Source organism: Pogona vitticeps, chromosome 1, assembly GCF_051106095.1.
Source record: "Pogona vitticeps strain Pit_001003342236 chromosome 1, PviZW2.1, whole genome shotgun sequence".
Lineage (NCBI taxonomy): Eukaryota > Metazoa > Chordata > Lepidosauria > Squamata > Agamidae > Pogona > Pogona vitticeps.
In genome coordinates, this window is record NC_135783.1 from 8,259,754 (window position 1) to 8,274,608 (window position 14,855).

Below are 14,855 nucleotides of genomic sequence, written 5' to 3' on the forward strand. Positions count from 1 at the left end.
TGAAAACATCGTTAAATGAGGCAATCGCTAAGCGAGGCACCACTGTAAATGAATTGTCCAGCCCATATTATATGGGGTTACGCTTCTCCTGGAAAGTCAGCAGCTTGGGTGTATTCCTAGATTCCTCTCTGAGTCTGGATGCTCTGGTTTCGGCAACTGCTAGGACCATATTGGTACAGTTAAAACTGGTGTGCCCAGCTGTGTCTTTTCTTGGAAATGTCTGGCTTGGCTACAGTGCCATGTACCTTAATTACAACTCATATGGACTTCTGCAAGACACTCTGCAGGGAAGAGTCTTTGAAGATGATGGAGCTGAACCAAATGTTGCATCTAGGCTGAGAACAGAAGCTGCTCACTGGGGATTATATAACTCTCTTGCTATAACAACTTCACCGGCTGCCAGTCTATTTCTGGGCCCACTTCAAAGTGCTGGCGATGACTTTTAAAGCCTTATATGGCTTAGCTAGAGGATATTTGATGGACCTTATCTCCTTATATATAATCTGTGCTGAACTCTATGATCTTCGGAGGAAGGCCTTCCTGCCTTCGTTGCTGCCGTGTTTAGCGACATCTTTAGAGAGGGCCTTTTTGGCGGCTGCCCCTAGTCTACAAAATTCATTCCCACCAAAGGCTAGTCCGGCCCCTTAGTCAGAATCCTTCCACCGGCAGATGAAAACCTTCTAAAAACTCTTCCGATCTGTGAATTCCTTGGAAGAGCTGGAGTTTTTAGTAGGGGATGCATGGTTTAGGAATCATGACAGCTCTGCAGTATTTGAAGACTATAACACCCAAATAATGAACAAACTTGACTTAGGCTGAAATCCTATCGCACAGCGTTGTAGAGGCCCACCTCTCATTAAATCTCTCACTCAGTGGAGATTTAATGAGTCAACTCCTCCACAGGTTCCATGGATTCAAATGAGGGTGCATTCGTTATGACTTACGTTAGTGTAGTAAGTCATAATCAGAGCAGGCCCCCTTGAATCAATGGGGATTATGGGGGGAAAAAATCACCAAATCTCTGCCAATTCAACAGTTCTGTAATTTCCGTTGATTCAATGGGCCCACTCTAGTTCGATTTACTAAGTTAAGCAACTACAGTATCTGTTACTGTGTTACTTTCAAGAAGTAATATTGTGTCATCCTAAAAAGCAACATTGCACATACACTTACTAAAATAAAATAACAGAAATACTCTGTGTTTACTGATAACACGTGAATGGAAACTTATATCAGAATTATGATCCCTGGTGGGTTATAGATATTCCCCAGAGCTATCAGTCCACTCTACTAGTAAGTAGGGAAAATTCTAGTTTGCATCAAACTTGGTTGTGAAACAAGCTACAGCTTACACATTAAACTCCTTGGAAAACGGAAACCACGATTTAGTAGACTTGATTTGAATTCTCTGTGCATCCATGAAAAATGATCCACATAAATTTACATCTAGACAAACAGAATGCTTCTATAGAAGCAAACAGCTTTGAACCATCTACACAACATGAAGAACGAGAGACAGAGAGACTAGAGTTTTTAAATTTTTCTTCGAAAAGATGCATTTGCAGCACATACAAAAATACTCTAAATATACATTAATTTTTTTTAAATACAAAATTACAAGTCATAATTTAATATTTGTAAACCATGTTTGTTCCTGACATTGCTGATCTTTTCAGGGAAGACACATTTTTGGAAGACACGAAGAATGTTTGTTGACATGAAGAATTCCGTGGTCTTCAACTGGGCAAAAACTGATTTTAGTTTTAAGATCTCTAGCATAGTACGTTGTCCAAAATAATAACAATAATTAAAAAACTAACAACAAACAAACCCTCAGGATTTCAACCAAGCATCCCTAGCCACAATTCACAGAAGGGATACATAGGGTATTTGAATTGCAGTCTGAGAGAATTTATGCATTTTGGACAATATGAATGAAATACTTTTTGAGACCTTGCAGCACATAGCAAAATGTATTTGGGCTACGAGTTCAGGCCACTCCCAAAGCATCTGACAATTTCAAAAAAGAATCAAAAACAAAACCCAGTCTAAAGAAGGCACCCTCCTATGCAATTCAGTTTTATGGCAGATTTAAGACTTGAGAGAAACCCCAGAGTACAATCCAGCAATGATTTAAACACATTGAACTCCCATTGATTTCAAATTTGAGCAGGGGAGAGACAGGGCAGGTGGTTAAGAGAAGAGCTGAGTGATATTTAAGTCTCATTAATATTCATGGCAATTTTAATGTGTTTAAACCTATGGCTGAATTGTGGTCCTAGGTTTTTATTTTTGTGGGCCTCCATGAGAGGTGTCTTTTATGGCGCATTTACACAGTGCATAGGTACAGGTGCAAAATAATAATAATAATAAATCTATAATGAGGTTAGTCTCTTTGCAGGGAAAGAATACCCGGACATGCAGACACAGAGATTCCGGTGTATCAGCTACTTCAGTTAAATTGACAAGAACCACCTAATGACAACCATGTATGTTTCCAATTATGAGCTCAGCGGGACAATGGCCGGCCGGCCACACCTCTCGACACAACTGTTCGAATCAGGAAGTCCACAACGAAATGTTCCTAATTAGAACCATTTTGTTGAGAGAGTACATTTAATAGGGCTTTGGACTCAGTCTGCCTTGCTGAAGTTCTGCTGATAACAGTGGAAAAATACCCGGGCCGAGAAGTCAATGCACCCCTCCTCCCCCTTTTTTTGGATTTTTTAAAAAAATAAATTCATGTTTTTCTACCCAAGACAAATAAATTGAATACAAGATTTAAAAAAAATAGATACAGCTATGCATCGGAACAGTGAAAAATAAAGTAGACCCAGTTGAAGAGAACAAATTTGAAAACTAAGAGCCATACCCAGTGGTCACGGTTTTTTGGAAATAGCAGCTTAAAATGTTTTCCAGCACTTAAGATGGTGCAGCACCTGCAGAGTAAAGTTTACAGAAGATTAAGCCATTTTTAAACAGAGACAGGCACCATGTATTAATCTTTGTGGGGCTCAACCATCACTTACGGAGCCTGGTGTCATCTCTAAAGTCATTTGCACCAGTCAGCCTGGCAGTGAGGCTGAGCTCCTTCCCATCTTTGCTCTTAAATGGAGATTTCTTGGAATGACACGCAAGGGCGGCGCACACACATGCACACACACTACCCTCCAGCATCTTTCTTTGTACTGTATTTTTCCATATAAAAGACTATACTTTTGTCTAAAATCTTTAGACTAAAAATTGAGGGTCGTCTTATAAATGGAAGCAAGTGGAGGAAAGAAGGGATCAAAGCAATCCTGCAGCGCTTTGATCCCTTTCCCCCTACACTTGCTAAGCCCCACTTAGATTTCTTAATTTTGGATTAGAAAAGTGGAGGCATCTTATACATGGGGGCGTCTTATACGAGGAAAAGGTAACTTTTTTGGTATAAAAATGCTGATAGAACCCATACAGCTGGTGGGATGAAAGGTCAACCTAGTGCAAGAAGTCAAGGCACGGTGGGGCACAGAGGGCCAGCCAATTTCTGGGCAGGCCCCCAGGTTACTTTTGCACAGCAATTCCCATTACTCTGCACCATGGGTTATGCTAGCCACAGCTGGTGAGAGGGGTACTTGTAAAAAAAAAACCCAACACTTGCAGTTCTCCAAAGATGTTGCCCATTCAATACACAGCAGAACAACATCATGAAGAGTTCTGCAAAATGAATTTAGCTCTAGCCAAGGGTGGAAGAAAAAGTGTGTGTGTGTGTGTGTGTGTGTGTGTGTGTGTGTGTGTGTGTGTGTGTGTGTGTGTGTGTGTGTGTGTGTGTGTGTGTGTGTGTCCAACATTGCACTGGCCCTCGACCCTGAGCCCAATGGAATTTTCTTTCCTTGTATTTCCCCTTCCTTGTTCCTAAACCACCACTGCAATAATAATAATAATAATAATAATAATAATAATAATAATAATAATAATAATAATAATAATAACCACCACCACCACCACCACCACCACCACCATCATCATCCCAACTCTGTGGATTTCCCAACTCTTCAGAGAAGGTTACAAAATATATGGGAGTCCACTAGAGATGGGTGTTCCTCTTCTGGTTCTACTGATAAAGAACAAAACCACCCATTTTATATTTTGGACAAAATCAAACAAATGTTTTTTTTTTTTAAAAAATGGGTGACATACATTTTAGTAGACTGAGTCACTGATCAAAAGTGTTGAGGAGTTTTTTAAAAAGTCACACCATAAGACCTCCCCCTCCATCTGCAGGATCAGTATCCACTGATTCGCTGCTTGAAAATACAAAATTAAAAACCCCAGAAATATGTATTTACAGTGGTGCCTCGCAAGACGATTTTAATTCGTTCCGCGAAAATCACTGTCTTGTGAAAAAATTGTCTTGTGAGGTTCCCTAGGTGAGGCACCATAGGGATCGCTAAAACCAGTTGTCTTGCGGGTTTTTCGTCGCCTGAGGCAATAGTCTTGCGAGGCACCACTGTACAGTGGTGCCTCGCTTAACGATGTTAATTGGTTAAAAAAAAATCACTATGGGAAAACATCGCTAAGCGAAACACGTTTTCCCAGAGATGCATTGAAAACCGGTTAATCCATTCCAATGGGAACGGATTGCCGTCCTTAAGCGAAAATTCCCACAGGAAACATCGCTAAGCAAAACAATGTATCCTCCATTGGAATGCATTGAAGCCTATTCAATGCATTTCAATGGTTTTGCGATGTCCGTTTTTGCAATTTTAAGTGTGTCTTAAAAGGTTCAAAAACTGTTTTAAATGCTTGGGATCGTTAGTGCACCTTCTAAAATGTGTGCAAACTTAATTTGGCTTTGTTCTGACTCTTCGTTAATTTTTGGTGAATTTCTTTTCCCCCATTGAAATGCATTGAACCCGATTTTAAAACAAAGCCAAATTAAGTTTGCACACATTTTAGAAGGTGCACTAACGATCCCAAGCATTTAAAACCGTTTTTGAACCTTTTAAGACACACTTAAAATTGCAAAAACGGAACATCGCTAAGTGAAACAGGGGACCTAAAACTGTCATTGCTAAGCGAGGCAAGGTCCCAAACATCACTATGCGAATTTTCCCCATAGGGAACATCGTTAAATGGATCGCAAAATCGCTCCAGAAACCTCATCGCTAAGCGAATACATCGTTAAACGAGGCAATCGCTAAGCGAGGCACCACTGTATATGGTTTTCCAGTGTATATTTACCAGAATGGGCCACTAGAGGGAATGAGAGACAATGCAATGTATAGTGTTAGATATTTCAGTGGTTTTTTTGCCTCCCGGGGAGGCTGGGCTTAGAACAGGCTTACCATAGGTCCACTGTTTCTCTGAAGCAAGTATTATTTGCAAATAAAGACACATGTCACAGGAAACATTGGCCAAAATCCTGTTGCTTAGTATAGTACATGGCAACAGACTGGTTCCACTCAATCAACGTGGGTTTTGTGATTCAACTCAAGTTGGTCCGCATGGACCTACTCTGAGATTTATTTTAGTACAGTAACTTGTAATTAGATCACTTAAATCAATAAAAGTTAGAGAGGAGTTGACTCACTCAATCCCTAATGATTCAACAAGGCCTACTCTTAATGCAAGTTACTATGCTAAGCAACAAGATTTGGGCCACTGTATTAAAGAGAGTATGCGTACAAGGACACCCACATCGAAGAACAGACCAGGAAACCTCTTTATACTGAAATGGACAAAATGGAGCCCTCATATGTATATCTACACACACATCCTTCATGAAGCACCACCAACGCCAAGAGACAATACATCCATAGAAGCAGAATAAGGATGACAGCTGCTTGTACACATGTGTGACTGAAATTAAAAATGGTGATTTGAAAGATTTCAGTTCAAGTGATGCATTTGCCTGTATAATCCTTTCCCAGTTCTTTTTTTCAAATTGTTTTTTTTTTTAAAAGAAAGCAGAGCTGGGCAATATTGCCCCCTCATATGTGTTTAGACTGGAATTCCCTAGAGTTGGCAGTCCAAAACCATCTGGAAGGCCACCTTTTGACTACTTTGCTATACAGTGGTACCTCAACTTACAAACTTAATCCGTATTGAAACGGCGTTCGTACGTCGAAAAATTTGTTAGACGAGGCAAGATTCCCCACAGGAATGCATTGAAAACCATTTAATCTGTTCAGGATGTTTTTCGTTCGTAAATCGAGGTGCTGTTCCTAAGTAGAGGCATTAGTTCCCATAGGAACTGATGCAAAGCCGGTTAATCTGTACTCTATCACTGGGGGAGATTTTTTTTTTAAAAATTCTTCTTTTGACCTAAATAGAACTTAGGTCAAAAAAAAAAAAAAAAAAAAAAAAAAAAAAAAAAAGGTAGGGAAAGGTTTTTTTTCCGTTCGCAAGTCGAGGCTCTGTTCACAAGTCGAAGCAACATTTTGCGAACAGAGCCGTTCGTAACTCGAAACATTCGCAAGTGGAGACGTTTGTAAGTCAAGGTATCACTGTAAACGGTTCTTGACAAACGCAGTTGGTATAATTTAAAGGATTTATACTTCACCCTTCAAGAAGACCCTGGTGGCTGCTTAAGAACATGCCTTTTATTATTTATCCAAATATATCTAATTATGATGGTTATGTTCCCAGAAAAACATGCGAATGAAGCCAGTGTGCAACAAGGATTAAAAACACAGCTTGTTTATCATTACCTGAACAAGCAGTGTTATCGGTTAAGAGTCAGTCTGATGGAGTTTTTAACAACACGAATACTGCTGGTTGGAACAGGAGAAGATGAATCTGGCAGTTCTTTACTGGGAAGACGCTAAAAATTTAAAAAAGGAATTTAGATGAGTGAAACCAAGTGTGTTGGCATAGGACAAATGTAAACCAAGATTCGTAACGCAAGAGCCAATAAAAACGTCTGAAAGATGGGACAGAAATATGAATATGCATCTCTGCATGTCGTCAAAATATTTGGCATTTCAAAGTGTTTTTATGAGAAGAGACATGAAGTAAAATCCAAATTAAGATGAGAGAGTTTAGACAACAGAAATGGTATGTGTGTTTTGTTCTGAAAGCAAAGAATCACAAAGTACCTGTGCTCTTAGTGTGTCAGATGCATGAGCAGGCACAGCACATCCAAGACTATGCTAAAGAGGAAAAACAACAACAAAACAAAATCAGAAGAGTCTAGTTAGCAATTCAAGGCAAGGAGCAATAGATTCCCACCACAGATTGAGGAGCTTATACAGTCGTGCCCCACTGGCTGATTACGACAAATCCGCTTTACGTTGACGTTTTTGCAATCGCAAAACATTTTAAATGGGTTTTTTTCGCTGTGCGATGATAGGTTCCCTGCTTTGGGAACCGATTTTCACTTTACGACGATCAGCAAACAGCTGATCATTGGGTTTCAAAATGGCCACCGGCTGAAGAAAATGCCCCCCCCCCGCTGTTTTCTAGGAAGGATTCCGCGCTTAACAGGCACCGAAAATGGCCGCCGTATGGAGGATCTTCACTGGGCGAGCAGGTATTCAGCCCATTGGAACGCACTGAACGGTTTTCAATACGTTTCAATGGTTTTTTAAATTTCGTTTGACGACATTTTCGCTCTACAGCGAACGAATTAATGTCGTCAAGTGAGGCACCACTGTACAATGATTCCTCCTCCCATGGGATGCTACCCAGATATGTCAAACAATAACCCTTATCACAGTTGTGGAGCAATACACTTGGAGAAGGCGGCTATTTAAAAAAAATGCACCCCACGCTCCTTGAGGGAGTTTCAAACTTCCTTGGAGCAAGGCTGCTGCCAGATTGCTAACAGGATCACTGAACACCCTCCGTTCCAGCAGCTCCACTGGCTGCTGATACGTTTCCAGGCAGGAATTCTACGAGCTAGTTTTGACTTGAACCGTTTGGACCCAAGCTATCTCAAAGACCACGTCTCCCTTTATGGGCCTGCTTGAGAGAGGTAAGATTATCAGGAGAGGCCTTTCTCTCAGTCCCGCCACCCTCATAGGTTTGTTTGGCGGGGACACAGGAGAGAACCTTCTCTGTCGCTGCTCCCAGACTTTGGAACTCCCTCCCACTGGAAGCCAGGCTGGTAAAACAGCGATGGCATATCTTGGGTGAACCCTTCATCCCAACACATAGAAATGGTCATCAGGCTTCCCCAGAGAAACAGGGGTACAATGTGATCAAACTGGTGTTATTGGAATCAGCTGTGGAATCCAAAAGAAAAAAAAAGGCAGAAGCTACACCTACTGTAGAATAATTGCTGGAGAGACCTCCAAGTTAGCCCATGGACTCAAAATAGGTCTCTACTGGAGGCTACAGCTGCAAGCCAAGCAGTCTATCAATCAAGAATCTCTCTATGGGAAAGCCAGATAGGGCACCAATACTAAGAAGGCTATGCCAGGTAACAAGCCACTACAGTGGTGCCCCGCATAGCAACGTTAATCCGTTCCAGGATTAATGTCGCTATCCGGAAACCTCGCTATGTGGGGGGAAAAAACCCATAGGAATGCATTAAACTCCGTTTAATGCGTTCCTATTGGGGAAAAACTCACTGCTATGCGGGGAATCCTCCATCCGGCCGCCATTTTCGCTGCCCGCTAAGCGAGGGCAGGGCGCGAAAACGCTGCTGGCGGCCATTTTGTGGATGCGGTGGCCATTTTGGAACCGCCGATCAACTGTTTAAAAAACATCGCAATGCGATAATCGGTAAGCGAAATGCTTACCGATCATCGCAATGCGATGTTTAGCCACCTGAAACATCGAAATGCAATCGCAAAAAACACGTCGCTATGCGGATTCGTCGTTAAACGGTGCGCTTGTTATGCGAGGCACCACTGTACATCATTGTAATGTTGTCCCTTTTTCAGCGCTGTGAGATACTTACCTTTTCTGTATCTCTCAGCCGCTTAAGACACTCTCCCGAGGCAGGTGAGTGGAGTCTTTTTTGCACAGAATTGTTTTTAACGCTTACTGAAGCCGTTTCATCGGGATTCTTCTGGGAATCGATGGAGCTGGACAAAGTAACCGCATGGATTGTGTTTTGCTGAGTGGCCACCGAGAGGCTCAGAGGTGTTACGCTGGCCACCGCCGCCGCAGAGTCCACCTCTGCAGAAATCCAGAAAAGCGTTATCGTTTTTTATTTTTCCAAACCGGCAAGGGCAACGTGCAAATTTTATACTTACGCAAACCAACGGGTGGGATGGCAGGCTTTGAAAGCGGAAAGGCATTTAGCGGCCTCTCTCGACTTGGGAGGCTCGGAGTCTTTTGAAGGACAGTGCCCCTGTGAAAAGCAGCACAGAATTAAAAAACAGATTTTACAAGCACTTCTCTTTGCTAATGTAGAAGACTTACAAGAGAACTGCAAAACACTCATGGCTAGTGGAAAACAAAAGTAAAGATTTTAGGTGGTGAAATTTGAGGTTGTAACTAAAGATGAGCTGGTTCGGTGGTTTGTGTTGGTTCGTGTTTTTTAGCCAAACAGGTGATTGGTGCTTCCCAGCCCCACCTCCTCTGATGAGCGCCCACTCAGGCAGCACCTGGAGGAGGCAGGACAGGAAAGCCAGCCAGAGTCTGGCCTCTGAGGGAGCATCCACCGGAAGAGGCAGGGCTGAGAAGCGTCAACCATCAGTTCGGCCAAAAGCCAAACTGGCACAAACTGCCGAACCAGGAGTTCATGCCCATCTCTTGTCATAACCAATACACACTACGAACAGAACCGAGATGGTATGGATGCTCTGCCAACTGGTGTAATAATGAGAGTATCGGCCTAGGTTCCGCTTGACTTTTTGTTCAGTCCTGTCCAACTCTAGGGTGCGGGGTGCTCATCCCCGTTTCCAAGCCATAGAGCCAGCGTTTGTCCGAAGACAGTTTCCCGTGGTCACGAGGCCAGCGCGACTAGACACGGAATGCCGCGACCTTCCCACCAAGGTGGTACCTATTTATCTACTCGCATTTTTACATGCTTTCGAACTGCTAGGTTGGCAGGAGCTGGGACAAGCGACGGGAACTCACTCCGTCATGTGGATTCGATCTTACGACGGCTGGTCTTCTGACCCTGCAGCCCAGAGGCTTCTGCGGTTTAGCCCGCAGTGCTACCACATCCCTTCAGGTGTCGGCCTGATGGAGCGGGGGGGGAAAAGGGAAGGCAGGGTTCTGTGGGACGTGATCTGTGTTCTCTGTAGCATGAAAGATGGCACCTGGATCAAAAGGGAATTTCCTCAGTTGCTGGAAGATTGGTAGTTTGAACTGTGTGGACAAACAAAAAGTTGGCAGGAGGATGAAGGCAAGAGCAGTTTTGTATATAAGAGAGAGCCTTCATCATTTTGAACCACAGTTTTTTCTTTTATTTTTCTGGAGAGAGTTGAGTAATTTAGGCCCATGTTCTTTGCTGTCACCTCGCCATGTCTGGTAATGGCGATGAATGGCTTGTTCTGTTTTCGAACAGAAAAGACTTCTCCACCGAACAGGAGGACTTCATTGCGCAATCTCGCATCTTCAGACACTACTGCAGTCCACATCCAAGAAAGACAGCTCAGGACCACAGTGGTTGACACCAGCTTTAAGGCCCAATCTGCAAAGATCTGGTGTTATGGATTTGCTGGTCCATCAAGCAATCAGCCTTGGCTGTTCTTTCAATATGCAAAGTAACAGTGGTTAGAGCTTTTCCTGAATGATAAGCAGCTACACATGCTTGATAGTTGTGCCCACAAACTTCCACAACCGAACAGAAGCAAAGTCAGTAATTGTATTCTCGAAGGCTTTCACGGCCAGGATCTGATGGTTGTTGTGGGTTTTTATTTTGGCCGTGTTCTGAAGGTTGTTCTTCCTGACGTTTCGCCAGGATAGTATCCAACAAACAGCAACAGAACATGGACAGAGTTCCTACTCCAGTCCTCTGGAGATGCTGGCCACAGAGACTGGTGAAACATCAGGAAGAACCTTCAGAACACGGCCAAAGAGCCCGAAAAACCCACAACCACCATCAAAGTCAGTAACTGATCAAATCCAATGTTCTCCTCTCTTGGTTGGGAGGGAAGGAATGAGCTTCCTCCTGGCGGTTATTTTATGATGCCTCCACCGTAATTGAAAACTAGGATCTGGATGCTGTGCGAGGTTGCTCCTTCCTCCTAAATTTGGTGTAGGTTTTCTAACCACCTTGATGTTGGTGGCGCAGAACGAAGCATGGATTAGGATTGCTCTATAAGAATCTAAAGGAAGCAAAAAAAAATTCTACCTATGTTGGTAGTTCCAAGGGTCATAGTTTCAGTATTTTTTGTGAACTGGGAGGAGTATCAATCGAAGAGTGACAATCTGCACAGCCACAGGCATTTGTTCTTTGGTAACAAAATAAGAGAGATCTACTAAGAGAAGGGACGTGGTGGGTGCTGTGGGTTAAACCCCTGAAGCCTCTGTGCTGCAAGGTCAGAAGACCAGCAGTCGCAAGATTGAATCCATGTGATGGAGTGAGCCCGCGTCGCTTGTCCCAGCTCCCGCCAACCTAGCCGTCTGAAAGCATGCAAAATGCAAGTAGATAAATAGGTACCACTTCGGTGGGAAGGTAAACGGCGTTCCGTGTCTAGTCACACTGGTCACGTGACCACAGAGGATTGTCTGCAGACAAAACGCTAGCTCTATGGGTTGGAAACGGAGATGAGCACCACTACCTAGAGATGGACATGACGGGATAAAATTGTCTAGGGGAACCTTTAACTTTACTAAGAGAAGTATGGTGATTGCTGTGACAATATTGGATGGAAGAGACATGGCAGTACAAACGATCAAACTCAAAGTTCACTACTGATACCAAGATAATGCCTTTGAAGTGGCTCAATATAGTCAAGTTCTGTATCAGTGCAGAGAAGAGAGCAGGACAACAGAGAGCAACGCGGCTCACAGCACTGAGGAAGCGGTGGAAGCGAGCAACAGAGATTTCTAGCATGGATTCAGTCTCTGTAATCTTGGATTTCACCCTCTGAACGAGAACCTCAACAGAAGAGTGGTCTGTGCTTGGCTGACTGGCAGGCTCCATTGGGACAGTCATGAAGGGTGGGAGTCAAAGCTCCATAGGAATACTTTTACTTTACTTTTACTTTTATTGGATTTTTACCACCACCCCCCCCCAACAAGGTCATCATACATTCTTTTTCAACAAGAAGTCCCAGAATTTTTCATTCTCGGACTCCCGCCTGACAGATACCTGCAGACATCGAAATGTGGCTCACCTGGGAGAAAGGCCTAAACTCCTAGCAAGCTACAGTGTAGCTTCCTTTCTAACAGGAAGCCAGGCAAAGTTACTTCCTGTGCTAGGCCACAAAGCCTCTCCCTTAGGCCTTTTTCCTTAGGTGAGCCACATTTAGATGTCTTGTAGATATCTATCTGTCAGGCCAGATTCCCAGAATGGAGAACTCTGGGATTTGTAGTACAGTGGTGCCTTGCTTAGCGATGTTAATCCGTGCAGCAATATTAAAAAACCCATAGAAACACATTAAAACCTGATTAATGCATTCCTATGGGCTAAAAACTAATCTTAAAGCGAAGATCCTCCATGGGGCAGCCATTTTTGGTGCCTCTAAAGCAGTGGTTCTTAACCTTTGTTACTCGGATGTTTTTGAACTGCAACTCCCAGCACAGTTGGTGGTGAAGGCTTCTGGGAGTTGCAGTCCAAAACTCCTGAGTAACCCAAGGTTAAGAACCAGTGCTCTAAAGCGAGGCAAAACAGCAGGTGGCCATTTTGTTTACCCGGCGGCCATTTTGAAACCGCCGATCAGCTGTGCGAAAAAGGTGGCTTTGCGATGATCGCTTCCCCGCGATCATTGCAAAGCGAAATTTCCCCATAGGGACCATCGCAAAGCGATCGCTCTTCCAATGGCAAAAAGTCCATCGCAAAGCGATTTCATCGCTATAAGGAGTTATCGCTATGCAAGGCACCACTGTACAATGACAAGAAGCTCATCTCTAAAATCTAATATCAAAGAAATCCAGAGCTAGATTACCTATGCCTTATCTTCCGTTCTACTATCAGCAGCACTCATATAAAAATGGGAGGCAGAGTAAAACAGATCACACGAGAGTGTCCAGGGACAGTCTTCTTGCGTGCCAGGAGAATAAAATGAACCTGAAGATTATATTATTTCATCTGTATTCTGTTCCTATCTCTACAATTAAAATTGCTAGAGATGTGTGGAACAGAGTCACAGCACAACAGCAGTCAGTGCGGTGTTGTGGTTAGCGTGCTAGGCAAATCATCTAGAAACCTGGATTCAAATCCTACTTAGCCATGAAACATAACTGGGTGACCTCAGGCCATTTGGTATCTCAGCCTGACCCGCCTCGCAGTGTTGCTGTGATTATCAAATGGGGCGAGAAACAGCCATGAGCGCCACCTTGAGCACACCGGATGAAAGCATGAATATAAATGCATCAAGCAAACCAAGCAAAGAGTCAGTCTCAGGGAAATACCATCAGAGAATGGTTGAGTTGGGAAGGGGTCTGTAAGATCATTGAGTGCAACCCCATGCTCAGTGCAGGAATCCACATCAAAGTAGATCCGGCAGAGGGTTGCACAATTTTGTCTTGCATACCTCCAGCGTTGGAGCGCTCACCACCTCCCGAGAACATGAGTTCCATTGTCGTACTGCTCAAACAGTTAAGACATTTTTCCTGATATTCAGGCTAAATCTGGCTTCCTGTGACTTGAGCCTGTTTTTATACGTCCTGCACTCAGGGATGATCGAGTAATCCTGCCCCACCTCTGTATGACTACCTTCCAAGTATTTGAAAAATGCTATCCTTGGTCTTGTCTTCTCAAGGCTAAACATGCCCAGTTCTTCCAGTCTTTTCTCGTAAGGCCTGGTTTTCCGTTCCCTGATCATCCTTGTCGCCCTTCTCTGAACTTGCCCCGGTTTGTTGGCATCCTTCTTAAACTGTGGTGTCCAGAGTACTCTAGATGAGGCCTAATCAGTGCAAAATAGAGGGGAACTAGTACCTCACGGGATTTGGAAACTATACTTCTGTTAGTGCATTCTAAAAGAGCATTTGCCTTTTTTGCAGCAACACCACCCCGTTGGCTCATATTCAGATTTAGATCTACAAAACTTCCAAGCTCCTTCTCACTCGTAGTATTACTGAGCCAAGTATCTCCCATCTTGTAACTATGCATTTGGCCCTCTCCCCCAGATGTAGAACTTTGATCTTATCGACGCAACAATGGACTCAAGTTACAGGAAGGCAGACTTTGGTTGAATATCAGGAAAAACTTCCTAACTGTTAGAGCAGTACGACACTGGAACCAATGACCTTGAGAGGTAGTGAGTGCTCCAACACTGGAGGCATTCAAGAGAATGCCTCCAGTGTCAGATCTGCAGGGGGTTGGACTTGATGGCCTTATAGGGCCCCTTCCAACTTCACTATTCTATGGAATTTCATTCAGGCCAGTACCCAAGCTTATCAAGATCTTGTTAAATTTTGTTCTTTACATCATTCCCTCTTATTAAATAACAAGATTCAGAATCAGCGAACCTACATAAATGAATGGCACAGTCTTCAAATGGTTTGCAAAGAGACAGCTGTGCAAATCTGTTTTGGCAAGCGTAACCAAAAACAAAACTAAAACAAAGCCAAAGTACTGTATTTAATTAATTAATTAAAATATGTTTACTCCACCTTTCTCCTTAGAACGGACCCAAGGCGGCTTATATTCTTAAAGCACCTTAAAGCCTACTAGATTTTAGCGTGACCCTTTTCTAGATTACAGTCCACTTCTGCAATCATATGAGATGAGATTTTAGACAAAGGTTCATATATATAAGTATATCCCATATAGTGGGGACCCAAGGAACACAGAAAATAAGTCT

At 43.2% G+C, this 14,855-nt stretch overlaps 1 protein-coding gene across 1 annotated transcript in view; it reads right to left on the bottom strand.

The window, feature by feature from the left end:
* Positions 1 to 2,400: 2,400 nt before the first annotated feature.
* PAPOLG (poly(A) polymerase gamma) overlaps positions 2,401 to 14,855 on the bottom strand; it is a 40,615-nt gene continuing 28,160 nt past the window's right edge. The window contains exons 18-22 of the mRNA XM_072987001.2: positions 9,186 to 9,283; positions 8,888 to 9,108; positions 7,080 to 7,133; positions 6,693 to 6,805; positions 2,401 to 2,939 (exon numbers count right to left, since the gene is read on the bottom strand). Coding sequence (XP_072843102.2) covers positions 6,707 to 6,805; positions 7,080 to 7,133; positions 8,888 to 9,108; positions 9,186 to 9,283 — 472 coding nt within the window. The 3' untranslated portion in view covers positions 2,401 to 2,939; positions 6,693 to 6,706. The remainder of the gene's footprint in view (positions 2,940 to 6,692; positions 6,806 to 7,079; positions 7,134 to 8,887; positions 9,109 to 9,185; positions 9,284 to 14,855) is intronic.